This window comes from Diuraphis noxia, unplaced genomic scaffold (genome assembly GCF_037042655.1).
Source record: "Diuraphis noxia isolate RWA-SAM2 unplaced genomic scaffold, SU_Dnox_SAM2 contig0004, whole genome shotgun sequence".
Taxonomy (NCBI): domain Eukaryota; kingdom Metazoa; phylum Arthropoda; class Insecta; order Hemiptera; family Aphididae; genus Diuraphis; species Diuraphis noxia.
This window is the reverse complement of record NW_028301714.1, coordinates 28,226,112-28,241,323: the sequence shown is the minus strand read 5'-3', so window position 1 is coordinate 28,241,323 and position 15,212 is coordinate 28,226,112. Positions and strand designations below refer to the sequence as shown.

Here is a 15,212-nt window from a genome sequence, read left to right as displayed (position 1 = left end):
TATCTGTTTTATTATACATATATATTATACACGAGTACACGGGTTCCGTATTTTTTGACTTTATATCCGTCGTCCGCGGTCGGGCACCCACGCCCAGTATACCTACCGTGCTTATGATTTAATCCGGAACCGCCGCCGCGCGGGTGAGCCGCTATATACACGGCATCGCGGGTGTTATTTGTGTGATGTCACCGTCAGGGGGTCATTAACCCAATCAACAGAGAAAAATAAGTGTTTTTGTTACTTTATGCACATTGCCTTGACTTCAATGGCGAGGATGTACTAGTGATTTTTCTGACAATTATTATTTTTTTCACCTTAAGGTTTGAGATAACTTATAATTTATAATTAAAGTTGACATTTATATTATTTATATATACACGTATTGTGCATTAAAAACCCCAAAATATGTAATAAAGTATACTTAATTTATCTTTATACACTCGAAAAATGCAAAAATATTATTTTAGCAGGAAATATAAAATTAATGAAAAAATAAAAAATATCTTAAATTATTATATCAAATACCTTAAATCATAATCATATTAATTGTAATGAGCTGATAGCTACATTAACCATCCTTAGTTTATCAAATAAAATACACGATACACACCATTTAACGATCTATCCAATCTCTACGAAAAAATCACTTGTAATTAAACATCAATGTTTATATCAATTTCTTTACATAAGAACCAACCGTTATTTTTAATATTTACTACAGATAATATCATAAAATCTCTATAATAATTACGAAAATATTATTATTATTACGTAAACATTTCAAATATTAATCTTAGATTATTTTATTCACAAATTATTAGAAAAATATTTAACACTTGTTAATATATATTTAAAAAGCCCTATAGTTTTAATAATATTAATAGATACAATGAGCGCTAATACGCGCATCTTAAAATGCATGATTTTATCCACGACAAATTTCTCCCTCCTTCTCCTCCACAATTATCGTCTATGTAGTGAATAACTCTTTATTTACTACTATGAACAAAACCACACACATTAGCGGATTAGGAGAATGATTGATTTTACTTGCTTCCAATTAAATTTTGAAAAAGAATAGAATCGAAAATGTCTGTATCTGACAATACCATTAGAAGGAGCATTTGGCTAAAATTTTCAAAATATCAAGCAGCACATACGCAAGTAATGTGATTCATTCATTTTTATTGTATAAGCGGAAGAAATATTATTGATATAAGTAGAAAAGTACAGATTTTGATTTATATATATAAACGGACTTTACCATTTGAATACGTCTTGTATTTCAAACCTTGCAGGGAAAATTTGAATTTGACTCCCTCAAGGATGAAATGTGATGGACGTTATTATTGGCTGATTTGAGCATCTCAATAAATTTAATTCAAATACCTAAACAAAGTGGCAACTAAAATTGTATAGTATCATCAGACAAAACTATGGCTTTCATCAAAAAATTTAATCCATATGGAGTAATATTGTATAGCCCATTGAGAAAACCTATATTAATATTTTCATCGCATGGACCGTTACGCGAATAAAGAATGAAAATATTCTGTGCTTAATAACCGATGATATCGGAATATTAGTTATCGTATAGTATTGATATTAAAAACTTATGAATTTGTACGAATAGATTTAATTCTATTGGTGGCTTGTTCACTGAAATTAAACTTCTTTTTTATGTGACCTAATAGTAAGTAAATTATAAATCGATTGATGAAAATAAAATATGCACGAATATTTTGTATATATTAGATTCTGAACGAAGTGATGAATGTATTGATTTTACAACGATGTGTGTGTGTTTTTTTTTTTTTTTTTTTTTTTTTGTGTCTGTGTACAGCATAACTAGTCGAAATAATGCTTCAATTTCAAACTTTGGGGGTGGTTTCCGATGTAAAAGTGAATATCCTTGGAGCATTATACAGGTCAAGAGTAAACATTTTCCAATAGTTTACAAAAAAATCGAGAAAAACAAAAAAAAAAATGATAGAAAAACGGGAATTTTTACGCAAAACCAGTTTTCGACCAAATCGATGTTTTTATATGGTTGTAATTCAAAAACTAATCACTGTAAATACTTGAAATTTTCACCAAATGTTAGTGTTATCTAAATACAGTTTAATTTTCACAAATTTTTTACTTTTTTTGAGTTATTTATAGACCACTTAAATTTTCAATTTTTTTAAGAATTTTTTTTTTGAAGTACCGGTAAAAAAATGTCGGACGATCAAAAAAACTTGAAAATTTAATACAAGGTTCTTATCATATTTTTACAATAGCAGTTGAAAAATAAAAGAAATATTTATGCATAAGTTTTTTTTAAAAGCATTCAAAGTTTGAATTTTGACAAAATACGTAAAAATTACGACAATTTTCAAATTATCTTAGATAGAAATTCATAAAACATTTTCCTTTTATATCTAAGATTTGAAAATTTAATACAAGGCTCCTAACATATTTTTACAATAGCAGTTGAAAAACAAAAGAAATATATATTCACAAATTTTTTTTATAAGCATTTACAGTTCAAATTTTGACTAAATACATAAAAATTACGGCAATGTTAAAATTATCCTAGATAGAAATTCATAAAAGTTTTTCTTTTTAATTCTAAGATTTGAGAATTGAATACAAGGCTCAAAATATATTTTTACAATAGCTGTTGAAAAATAAAAGAAATAAATAGCCACAATTTTATTTTACATGCATTCAAATTTTTATTTTGACAACAAACGTAAAAATCACGAAAATTCGTAAATTATTTTATCCTAGAAATTCATGAAACATTTTCCTTTTATATCTCAGATTTGAAAATTTAATACAAGGTTCCTAAAATATTTTTACAATAGCAGTTGAAAAATAAAAGAAATACATAGTCACATTTTTTTTTTACAAGCATTTAAATTTAAATTTTGACAACATATGTAAAAATCACGAAAATTCGCAAATTATTTTAAGCTAGAAATTCATAAAAAAATTTCTTTTTAAATCTAAGATTTGAAAATTTTTAATAATCTATAATATATCCTAGACAGATAAACCGTCTCCGTTCAGAATCGTTTTTCGTATAAAATGATAACTATCATTGCATTCAAATTTAACCTACCCTAATCAGAGGTCCACCCCAACCCCAATGTACAGCAGAGCGATTCCCACTTACCCGCAATTTTTTTTTTTACTTTTTAACTACAAGCATCACTAAAAGAAAAAAAAATGAAATATGGTCTTTGTTTGTTCCGTAAAAATATTATGAGCAGCAGAGTATACAGTCATAATTACAAAATGTTGTAAACTATATCTATGATGATACAATATGACAGCAGTGATATCGTTATAATATAATATAATATATATAACTACAAGTCGTGTTCACATTAAGGTCGATGATTTACACGACAAGAAAAAAAACAAGTAAATTAACGTACCTATTATATATATAATGTTACAAACATTACAAGTAATAAATAAAACGTTATATTAAAACAATTAATTTGAACACTTTACAGTGTTAGGTATGGGTAATTGACGATCGATGGAATAGATTTAAAGACAGATTTTACTATATTATATTTTCGAACTATGAACCAGAGATTATGATTTAAATAACATTGTAAGTTAATTATCACGATATTTCTCGATATTTAATTCTATTTTTACATTTAGGTATAGAGATTTATATTTTAACTTATTCACTTAGTATTGAAAAATTATGGTTTATCATTTGCATCAAATCAATTAAAATATAAATGAAAAATAAAACGTAACAATATATATTTGTATCCAATGTTTTTGTATTCAAGTTGTTTATAATTAGTTAGATATGTCTCAATGAATTTAACTAAAATAATTAAACTAGAAAATTGATTTACAAATTAAATACTTTTATTTAATCAAATAAATATTTTTGCAACAATTTTTCGAATTTCCATCATTTGTGTGACACGCAGACTAGTAAAGCTCAAAGACTATACGCATCATGCGTAGGTATATTATATTAAAACTGGTTTTTTAATTAAAAATATACACTGAGAATTTTTTTCACTCAAATTTAAATTTAAAAAAAACATATTAACCTTTATACCTACTGCAGGAATCAAATATACTATGAATTGCATAAATCGTAAACATTTTTTAATGTTCTAATGAAAATAAATAAATGATTTTCTGTGTGTATATTATAATATACTTATTACTTATTAATAAATTAAGGCTATACAATAACGTTACAATATAATAAATAATAATCATTTTAGTATGTATTTTGTATCTTGTATGTAATACTTCCTTATTAGTTATTCCACTATATTATTTACTTATTATTTCACAGTAAGTACACGGTTACTCGGTAATAATAACTGTTGATGATAAATTAAATCGCCTACCTATGTAAATTTATAAAACTCATTTTTCTCTATCAAGTATTTATTAAATCAATGATCTTACAATAATATTAACATATTTTATCAGATTGTTTTTATAACTTTGCAGTAGGTACCTACCTATAGTATTACAGAATTTTTCTATTTTTAATTTCCAAATAAGTTTTTTATGTAAATATAAATACGATAAAAATGTGCTTAAATAGTATTAAACGTTAAACCTATACTACTAGGATGTATTTACTACATTATGGTATTTTTTCGTTTTTAAATTTAAATTTTATAAGGTATTTGTAAATTAGATTTAGATTTCCGTGTTATGTTATCATGATAAAAGTAAAAACCTAATCGAAGTTATAGTGGAGTTGTAAACCAATAATATTTATAAAATATTGAAATAATTTTACAAAAAATAGAGCTTGTTTTTGGTAAAAAAATTTGAAAAGAATTTAAAACTACATGTGTATTATACAAATTTTACGATTATCAATAAATTATATATAAATTAATATAAACTCGATTCTTTGTGTCTCTAACCATGCATAGAATTATTGCGATTTCCTGTCCACCTGTACTTAAACATTATACTCAATAACTGAGAAACTATGCCTGCTTCTTTTAAAACAACATCAGATTTCATTACAACTTACAAGAGAAAATTAATAAATAAACATACAAGTTTTGGTAGCATATACAACGTAAAACATTAGAGAAAAACATATTATTATTATCTTCTTCGCAAAATACATCTAAGAAATAATTTGCCTACATCTACATTGCGTAGAGAAAACTAATAAAAATTATTCAGTAGGTAATTTATTTTATTTCAATTATTTTGTAGAATTATTTTTTCTATTCAGCCATTTATTCATCATTCATAATAAATTATCAAATATGATTTTCTTATAGTAAATTATACAATAATAATATATTACTCACGTTAGTCCAGTCATCAAAAAAAGTATCCATGCCAGAAAAGTAGAATGATTTTCAAAATTACAAAAAAACACATATGAGAGCACACGCTATACTATCCAGTAAAATGAAAAACAGATGACAATTTTTTCATTCATATTTTGCAGTCGCATGTAATAACAGAAAAATTGTCAAGGAGTAGGAGAGTAATATAGATTAAAAAAAGACTTGCTACGTTATCAAAATATAAACGACATTGACTGTATATTACATGATTTACACGAACTACATAAAGGTTTAAAAGGTTATTTAGACGTAATCGCGATTTTCATTTAAAACCTGCCGTTCTGCGTGATGCGCATATAAACTTGCCAACAAAAAGGTTATCAAAGTCTATATCAACGTATATTGGAATACAATAATTTATGTTGCTTTGCAGAGACACTTGAGCACTCACTACCATGTACCTACTGATGTAGTGATACTATGTATTAATTTTCCAAATGTCACAGTCTTTAAGGTTAGACGCATACGTCAATGACCGATAATATTAATAATATTGGAAATAATGATCTTAAGCTATGAATATTCATTAGAAAAAAATTCACAGATAATTTTACTGAAAAAAAATTGACTTAAACCAAATATATATGATAGATATGTAAAAAAAAATCATATAAATTACAGCCAAATTAATAATAATTGATTGTTTTTTTATCTACGATTAAAATGTGTATGTTTATTGAAATATAAAATTTCAATTTTAATATGTGATGAAAAGTATAGCATATTTATTAGTTATTATTTACTATATTTGTTTTAAATTTGTATGTTCTATTCTTAATCTATATTATTAATTCAATTAAACATATACTCAATACATTTTTTCAATAAAAAATAAATACGAACCTATTTCTAAATTAAAAATTAAAATACGATTTTATCTTTCATAAAATGAGATTTATTATATTACATACACATTTTTCTAGTAGTCTTACTGAAGTCAATATTAAATAACAATAATAATTATATCATAATATTATAAATTAAAATACTATAAATCTGTGCTTATATACTATTTACTGATTATTATAAATATATTTTATCATACTATTGATCTATAAAAAAAAGTACAACATACCAAATTTTTAAACTTAATGACTTGAAATTTTTTACTTTTGACTTCTTAAAACCACCTTTACAGTTAAAAATTGAACTTTGTTTACTAATCCTCCTAAAGATGACTTCCAATACACAAAATAGGTAACCACTCATCATTGTAAAAAAAAAACAATGTAATTCGAACATCCAGTCAGTATCTAAAATAAATTTTGTTTGAAATACTATTTAAGACTGTTTAAACTAATTTAAAACCCAAACAATTTATATACATGTTAAGCCAGAATAATATAATACAACAACGTCTTAAATAAAAAAAGTTACAGATTTCTGAAAGCAAAAATACTCATACCCTGGTTATTATAGAAACATTTAAAACTTAAATAAGTATAATATCTCAATCGACTTAATCATAATATTTAAATGATTTATTAATTAAATTATAATGTGTTATTTGTAAATCGTAAATCTGTAAATTGTAATATACTGAGTAAAGCACAATGAATAGGATAAATCTTCTTTTTTTTAAATTGTATTTAAACTCATTTATTTATTGTATTATTTATATTAATAATAATATTACATAATTAATAACCCTATAGGATAGAAATACGCACCTACTTAGTACTCACTGACACCCATAAGAATTTTTACCACCTATTTTACCAATTTATAGAAATGAGGCGTAAAACAAATAACAAACTCATAAAAATCAACAAAAAAAAACAACATACTATCCTAAACCCCATGCATTCAATCACAAAGATGAAGTAATTATTAATACACTACATATAGATCACTCAAAAATGTACCATAGGCATGTATAATATAACATTTATAAAACTTAATTTAAAAACACCATTGTATTTATTTATATGTAGCTAATATTTATTTTTTTGTTATCTTTACCTAATAATCTATGTAGTTACTAGTTGATTAAAGTAACAATACTTAAAAAAAAAATGTGATTCATTATAAGTACGCATCATGTTTACAATTTTAGAAGTATATTAATACCTAACGATACATTTACATACGTTAATAATATATAAACAACACTACCTAATTTAATAATTTTTAAGCACTCACACATTTTAGAATACAAAATTATAATAATTTACGTAATTTAAATTTTAAGTTGCATATAGGTAGTAGGTACCTATAATAATTCACGTGTTCAACCACGAGGCACACATGGCACAAGTGTAGTTTATATATACAACTATATAGGTATTCGTTTATATATTCATCTTCTTTGTCAGCCATTAATACTTGTGTTTTTATAATTTATTGTGTTTATAATTACATAATTATAGTCTTATAGCAACAAACAAATAGTGATATTAATTAATGATGGTGCATGTATAATCCGTTTGAATAAAATCTGGTGTATTTTAGTCCATATAAATCTTTTTATGATACAATCTATAATCATTTAAAAATCAATACCCAATTGGAATAAGTGGCGTGTTGATGTTATTTTTATTTAGTGTTACCATGTTTGAATAGTTTTACGTTCATTATAGTGATTTCCAATAAAATTATCGATAAGCTATAATTTAATTCTAGTATATTGGTAATTTCATTTGTTTGTCACCACTTAACGTTATTATACCTAAATAAGGTGTCGCAGATTTGTGGTCCTACTTTTAGTTTAAAGTTGTCAAGTTAAAATGTTATAATAAGGGTGGCTGAATCGATGGGTTTTTAAGCTTATTTATAAAATCTCAATCCAACACCGATAAAAAAAAAAAAATACAGCATTTAGTCGACACCAATAAGCCTAAAAGGCATTTAGATGAGATCAAATTGGAATTAAAAAAATAATAATACGTTTTCCTCATTTTGTAATTAACTGGTTTTTGTTAACCGTCCATTCCTGTAAACGTTCTTTATTTTCAAACGCCCAAAGCTCAATAACATACAAAGTGGTGTGGCGATCAACATTCAGCATAATATAGAGAAGGTCTAAAAAAACATTTTACCGATAACATCGATAAATATACAATACTATTGTCGGCTGTAATCAGTCTATAGACAGACCTTATTATATTTGTGTTAATCCGGTAGGTCAACCCGGGCTAATAATCATTTTTGTTATCTCTATATAATATTTGTTATGATAATAAATTATTATTACTGTGCTTAGATGAGATAATATGTCACCAGTGTCAACAGTGATTATACGCATATGTTACTTAACTGTATTAATTGATATAATTGACGGTTACTAAATTTAAGTTAACAATAATGGTGAACAATGGCCATATTATACATCATAACTGCATTTTATTTTAAACTTAAATGTATTAGTAAAAATAAAAATACTATCTTATAACAACTATTAAAATCTCAAAAATATATGTCTAACATAAAATTTTTAACTTATATATATAATTTTACTCGAGTATATAACTGAATTACCTATATATATATATATACTAGGTTTAAGAAAAAGCCTTCAAAAGTCAGTAGTCTATTTAGGGTCTATAAAGATACTCAGTATTTTAGAATATTTATTTTAAAACGTTTAATATAAATGTTATGAGCGTAGCGAGAAAAATTGTATTATTGTACACACTAAAATTATTTACCTATACCGAGTTTTGTCTTCGTCCGTTGGGAGTTTCATTACAAGAGAGGCAATTAGAATAATCTTTTAAAAAAAAATTTTCACGTGAGACACTTTTGCACTTTAAAAGTCTGATGAGAAAAAGTTCGAGTGTTTCCATTTTTTCTTATTACGAATACAATATAAACAATAATAAAATTGAAAATTACCATTATACCTAGTAGTTACATTTTCAATTTTCTTATACTAAAATATTATGGTTAATTACATAAATAGAACATAATATTATGTTTTATTTAATAACTTATAGTTATCATCAATTAAATTCTTAATTAATTTTTAAAATATTATAATCGATACCTCGAGGTACATAAACAAAACTGATTTTAAAATAACGTGATAGATGATAAATTTTTACACAATATACCCTAATGTTTTGTTAAAATAATGTATTGTTTTAAAATTATTTTCATTATGTAACATACCTAACATATTACTTTATTTATTAAAAAAAAATTATAATAAGTGTGCATTATTTCTAACGTAATTAAGTTCGATGGAGGTTATTTAAGATTTAATCGAATCTCATTAATAAGTATACCTACTACAACAGTATAAAACTATGCTTTAGAGAAAAAAATAACAACAGTTATTATTTGTATATAATTTGTATGTAGCTCATTATAAATATTTACTAAATATCATGGTATTGAATTTGAATGCCTACTTTTATATTATATGCCATATTAATTTAATCACTCGTTTTTGAGTTAATTAAAATCAATATATTTTGTGTATTGAAATTGAACTATGATAATATTCTGAATTACGTTGAAAATAAATAATTTTATAAGATTAGATTCTTAAGATGTTTATAAACACATTATTAAATTGTGTTGCATTTCAGAAGACAATAACATTATTTGTTGCTCACTATTAGAATTGAGACATTTAGTTCCTACACAAATCAGACAAATTAAGAATTTAAGATGTATACATACATTTTATATACAGTTTAAGTTTTTATATGTTTACCTAAGTAAAATATATTAATCACTACACAATACGGGTTAATTGCGAATATTTAAAAACTACATAAGAACGTCAAATTATTTCTTACATCAAATATTGGAAGAAAAACAAAATTGTATAAAAGAGAAAAATATGTCTGATGATAAATCAAAAAAAATAAAATAAATTGGTATCAGCTACTTTATAAAATAGTACATTTATAGCCTTAAAAATAAACCTCAACAATTATTTGTAAATTGTTTTCAAATCATAAATTTTTCGTATATTTTTTACCTATTATCTACCTACTTATAGTTATATTTTGAGTATCAAAATTTTGAAAACATACAAGTATATTTATTATTTATAGATAAATATATTTTTAATTTAAAGATTTCTATATTACGAAATTTTGTAAATTAAAATCTATTACTTTTTACAAAAACAAACAGAAAATTTATGTCTTCTAGAATGGAAATTAATACAAAATAATAAATTAAGAGAAATTAAATCATCCAACCTCCCTTGGATGCACGATATGTCACTCCCACGCAGACATCAAATAATCATCGACAGACTACGAATTGGCTACACATTATACACTAATGAGCATTTAATGAACAGAAAAGAACAACGAATATGCACCTCATGTAACACCGCGATCACAGTAAAACATCTTTTAACTGAATGCCTCCTCACAAAAGATGCCAGACACAAACTGATGCTCCCCAAAAATCTGTGTGAAATACTTGCACCAAACGAAGAGAGGACATCATCACTTTTAGAATTTCTCAAAGAGATCAACCTTCTGCATAAAATATAATAGCATTAGGCATTAGCAAAATTTAGAATATCACACAAAATGTAAACATATTTCTCTTAAAATATATTGTATCAATTTTTCACCTATTTATTATTTATTATTTTGTAAAAATTAAGTAAACTATAATAAGTATTTTGAAACGCCAATAACTCCGGTAGTTGAGGCGTATTTGTTAGATAAAAAAAAAAAAAAACAGAAGATTTAACTACATCACAACTACACATAATATTATGTCGCTAGTCCTAAAACTATATGAATGATGTATTTTTACTACCTGTACAACATTTAAGCTTTTAACCACTGAATAGAATATAAAATACGTATCTAATTTTTCCACCTCAATGAGGAATACTAACATAACTTCAATTTCAACAAATTGTTGAACTCACATAATATTATTACAAATATTATTTTCAAAATAATCATTTTAGAAAGAAGTAACAAACATAATTACATATTCCTTGTTTTTAAGTGCTATATTAAACTATATAAGAACTTACATTTACCCTTAAAATTAAACACCTTATTTGAACTAATAATTATAAATCCTTACAAAATGTTATATAAAAACCTTTAATATATAGATATACAATATACTACAATATAAGATTGTATGATGAAGATAATTATCTATATGTGTTTGAATAATAGTAATAATTGTTTATATATACCTATTATGTGTGTGTTGTTATATACATTGTATATTTTCATAATTCAGTATTCTAATCCCCTCATCGTTAGCCGTTAAAGTTTCTGTGGCTTTTGTATAAAATAACCTACGATAATTTAACTTTTGTCGTATAAGTAATAGGTAACATATGAGGAAACCACACCAGTATGTATTCTACATTATACTACCTATACTATAATTTATACAATACACCTGCATCATACACCGCATAAAAAAAAACAATTTAATTCAGACCCCTATTATAAATTATGGTGTATTCATTAATATCATATTTAAACAAGTGTGTAAAAACAACCACGGAGTGTATGCAATAATATATGATAATAGATAATATAGTATTATAGTCGTGTAATATCCAACATAGAGACTGCCGCACCTCTTGCATCGAGTTCAAGTACTACATAATATATAATAATAATTAATATTACAGCCATTAGTAGGGTAAAACTATTTAATACAAGTGTGACATAATAATTAACAACTCATCCTACGGGGTACTTATAAATTAAGGTGATGAAATTACTTGTATTATTGTACTGCACGCGAAATATATTCGATATTATTGTTGTCAGGATGAATATCGGCCGTGACATCAGATACGTAAACTCATATTTATATTTTGGCCAATATTCTTACTTTATTATGCTAAATAAAAATATAGATTTACAAATCTGTCTAATAAAATAAATAAATATCTAACTTTCTATTAATAATAAAAAGTTTATTTTATTATTTTTTTATTATGTAAGAATGATATAGTATGAAGTGATTAAGGATTGTCGCTATAGGCCAAGAGCCATTGCATCCCCTAAATGTGATTCTGCATTAAAAATTGCATACAAGGTTTCCGTTTAAAATACATGGTTGTTGTTTTAATATTATAATATTAAATATATGCCTAAATAGATGTGGAGGGTTCGAAATTAGAATTCCCGTGCAACATCAATTATAGTTGTATGGGGTTGGCTTTAAGAACAGGTTATATCAACCGATGATCTTAGGTTCATACTGCATAGGCATAAAATTATGTTATTTATTTTAAAATTAGGAGGTATAGGTATATAAGTCAGTATAGGTATGAACATTGGCCTCTTTGCGAAATGAGATTGATTAGAATGTATTCAAATCACCAATAATCTTAACAAACGTGCAAATTTCGTTCCACAGTGATGTATGGTGCAGAAGGTAACGGTTCATAAGTTATAATATTTAAAATTTGTCATTAAAAATTTGGAGCCACTGGGGCTAGCATATATATAATGGGTATGGGCCAGTGTTACCTAATACAACATTTGTATTTTAGGACAAGAGTGTATCAATCTCGCTTTTTATATTATATTATTGTTTGTATTATACCAATCATACTCCTTATATTAGTTATATTGAACGGTCAGTAAACCAATATTGCGCTTACTTTTTAATTTTACTCGCAGGCATATAGAAAAAATTTTTTTTTCTGATGTGAATCCATCAAATATTGAATTGTCATATAAATTATATATAGGTGTAAACTATGTATATTAAAATAATTTAAAATTGAAAACTTATATTTTATTGATAATTACTGATTAATTGATTACTGAGTGGCTGGTTTTTTTTTTCAAAAAAACAACGTTGTTAATGTGATTATATTTAAAATATATTATTAACAAATTTTCAGTATATGGACTTTGATGAAACTTCATTATAAACTAATAGGTATACCTGAACAAACAGAATTAAATTTTCATTATAGCCAGCTATAAATATATTTATCAGTATAATCGGTTCATTACATTGTGACGATACTGTTAGAGATAATATTGTATGATACAATACAATTTTTTTCTTATTTTATTTATAGTTTATATTTTTAATAAGTCTATAGTATTGTATGTTTTTTATTTTATTTCAGAAAAATTAAAACAGTAACCTAAATTTTAACGAATATAATAAATTGTATTTTTATATATTTTTAATTAAAATGACCAATTGTTATTATTTATTGCAATTATTCTATATTTCTATCACCCATAAAAGCGACTGAGGGCAATTATTGGTGTATATCACCAAACATGACCGATTGCAGCTAACCAATAGACCTTAAATGTCTTGAGAGTAAAATTTATCTATTAAAAGGTCTTTTAAAGCGCAATGGTAAACTCTCTAAAATATAGTCGTACTCGTATTTGTATTGAAAATTTACACCCAGATATATTGAATTGAGTCTAACAAATATTTTTAAATTGTTTGGATTGAGTCTCCCACTATTCGCTCACCAATCTAATAAGAATTCTTTCTTCACATTTGTACGATAGTGTTGATCGCCGTTTTCTAAAATAACTTGATTATGAGATAATTTACATTAAAAAAAAAAAAAAACGCTTTTCAAGAGTATATGAATTCCTCTGTTGGACTAAATGTCGTCGAACATTTTAAATAGAACTTTAATTTAAACAAAAATATCGTTTTTTTTTTTGTCACTCGACGTACACTCCGGGCAATCTCTGCGCCCATAAACGTGTGGTCCCAAAGTATATGGGTTTATGTTTGGTGGCGATATATATATAAATATACTGTGGTGGTTTTGTACATGAATATAAACGATCGTACATCACCTATGATATTGCTCACCGGTTACCCGACAAGTGCATAAACATAGGTAAATACCAAACAAAAACGGACGTCGCTTACCTTTGCATGTAATGCATAATCCATGCAGTCGCCGTACGCCGAACCGCTTTCGCTCTTGATGGCCGGCGACGTGGCGGACGTCGGGCTGCCGGACGACTGCGGTCCTGTGGCGCACACCTGCACTTCGGCCGTATCTCTCGGATACCACGGATACATTAAACAACCGACTCGTCTAGCGCACGGCAAACGCGGTTGGACACGGACGCGCGAAACGACGCGAACGCGCGACGGACGATACGCTGGGTCGACAAAGTTACGCGGGCGAGTCGAGAAAGATAACTCTTGTTAATAACGAAAATATTTTTTATTATTGTTGTTGCGGCGCCTTAACGACAACAATTAAAACAATAATGTTACATAGGTAGTGATGCAGTTATATTTTATTCGCGGCGTATCGGGCCGAGTTCGATAGTCGCGCGCCAAAATCACGTGGGGTTGAAACTGACGTCGGCGGCGGTGGCGGCGGCGGCGGACCGGCGAACGGCGATAACAACTTACTCACTACCGTGTGTTAAACGGGAACGCTGCGCGGTGAACACGGACCGCCGTTATGGTTAGACGGAGAGAGACAGACCGCGGTCGGAGTAGCAGTCACTGGTCGTGGTAGTTGGTCGTCGTATTCCGCAGCGGCGTCGGCGGCGGCGTCGTCAGCGGGTTGAGCGCCGGCCCGGCCCGCAGCAGATACACCCAACACTTGGTTGGCGGGGGGCGGGCGGGGGCGTCTTCGGTCCGTCGTGTCGTATCGTACCCACTCGGTCGCCGGCGCACGCACTCTGTCAGGATACGGACACGATACGCGCGTTATATATTATTAGAAGATGTATTATAGAGGTACCTACCTATACTTGCACGACGACGCAGCGATTATTATTACTATTATCGTGTGATTCGCGAGCCAAGGTTAAGGGCATCATTCTTATGTATTATATATATATTACAGTCGCCGGAGCCACGAACTTATGGAGTTGGGTATATAATATGTTGTATGGTACCTATATAGTTTATACATATAAAGGTACAACT

General features: G+C 27.0%; 1 protein-coding gene across 1 annotated transcript in view; it reads right to left on the bottom strand.

Moving 5' to 3' along the window:
- LOC107173152 (zinc finger protein rotund-like) overlaps positions 1-14,749 on the bottom strand; it is a 161,604-nt gene extending 146,855 nt beyond the window's left edge. The window contains exon 1 of the mRNA XM_015523562.2: positions 14,190-14,749. Coding sequence (XP_015379048.2) covers positions 14,190-14,345 — 156 coding nt within the window. The 5' untranslated portion in view covers positions 14,346-14,749. The remainder of the gene's footprint in view (positions 1-14,189) is intronic.
- Positions 14,750-15,212: the final 463 nt, after the last annotated feature.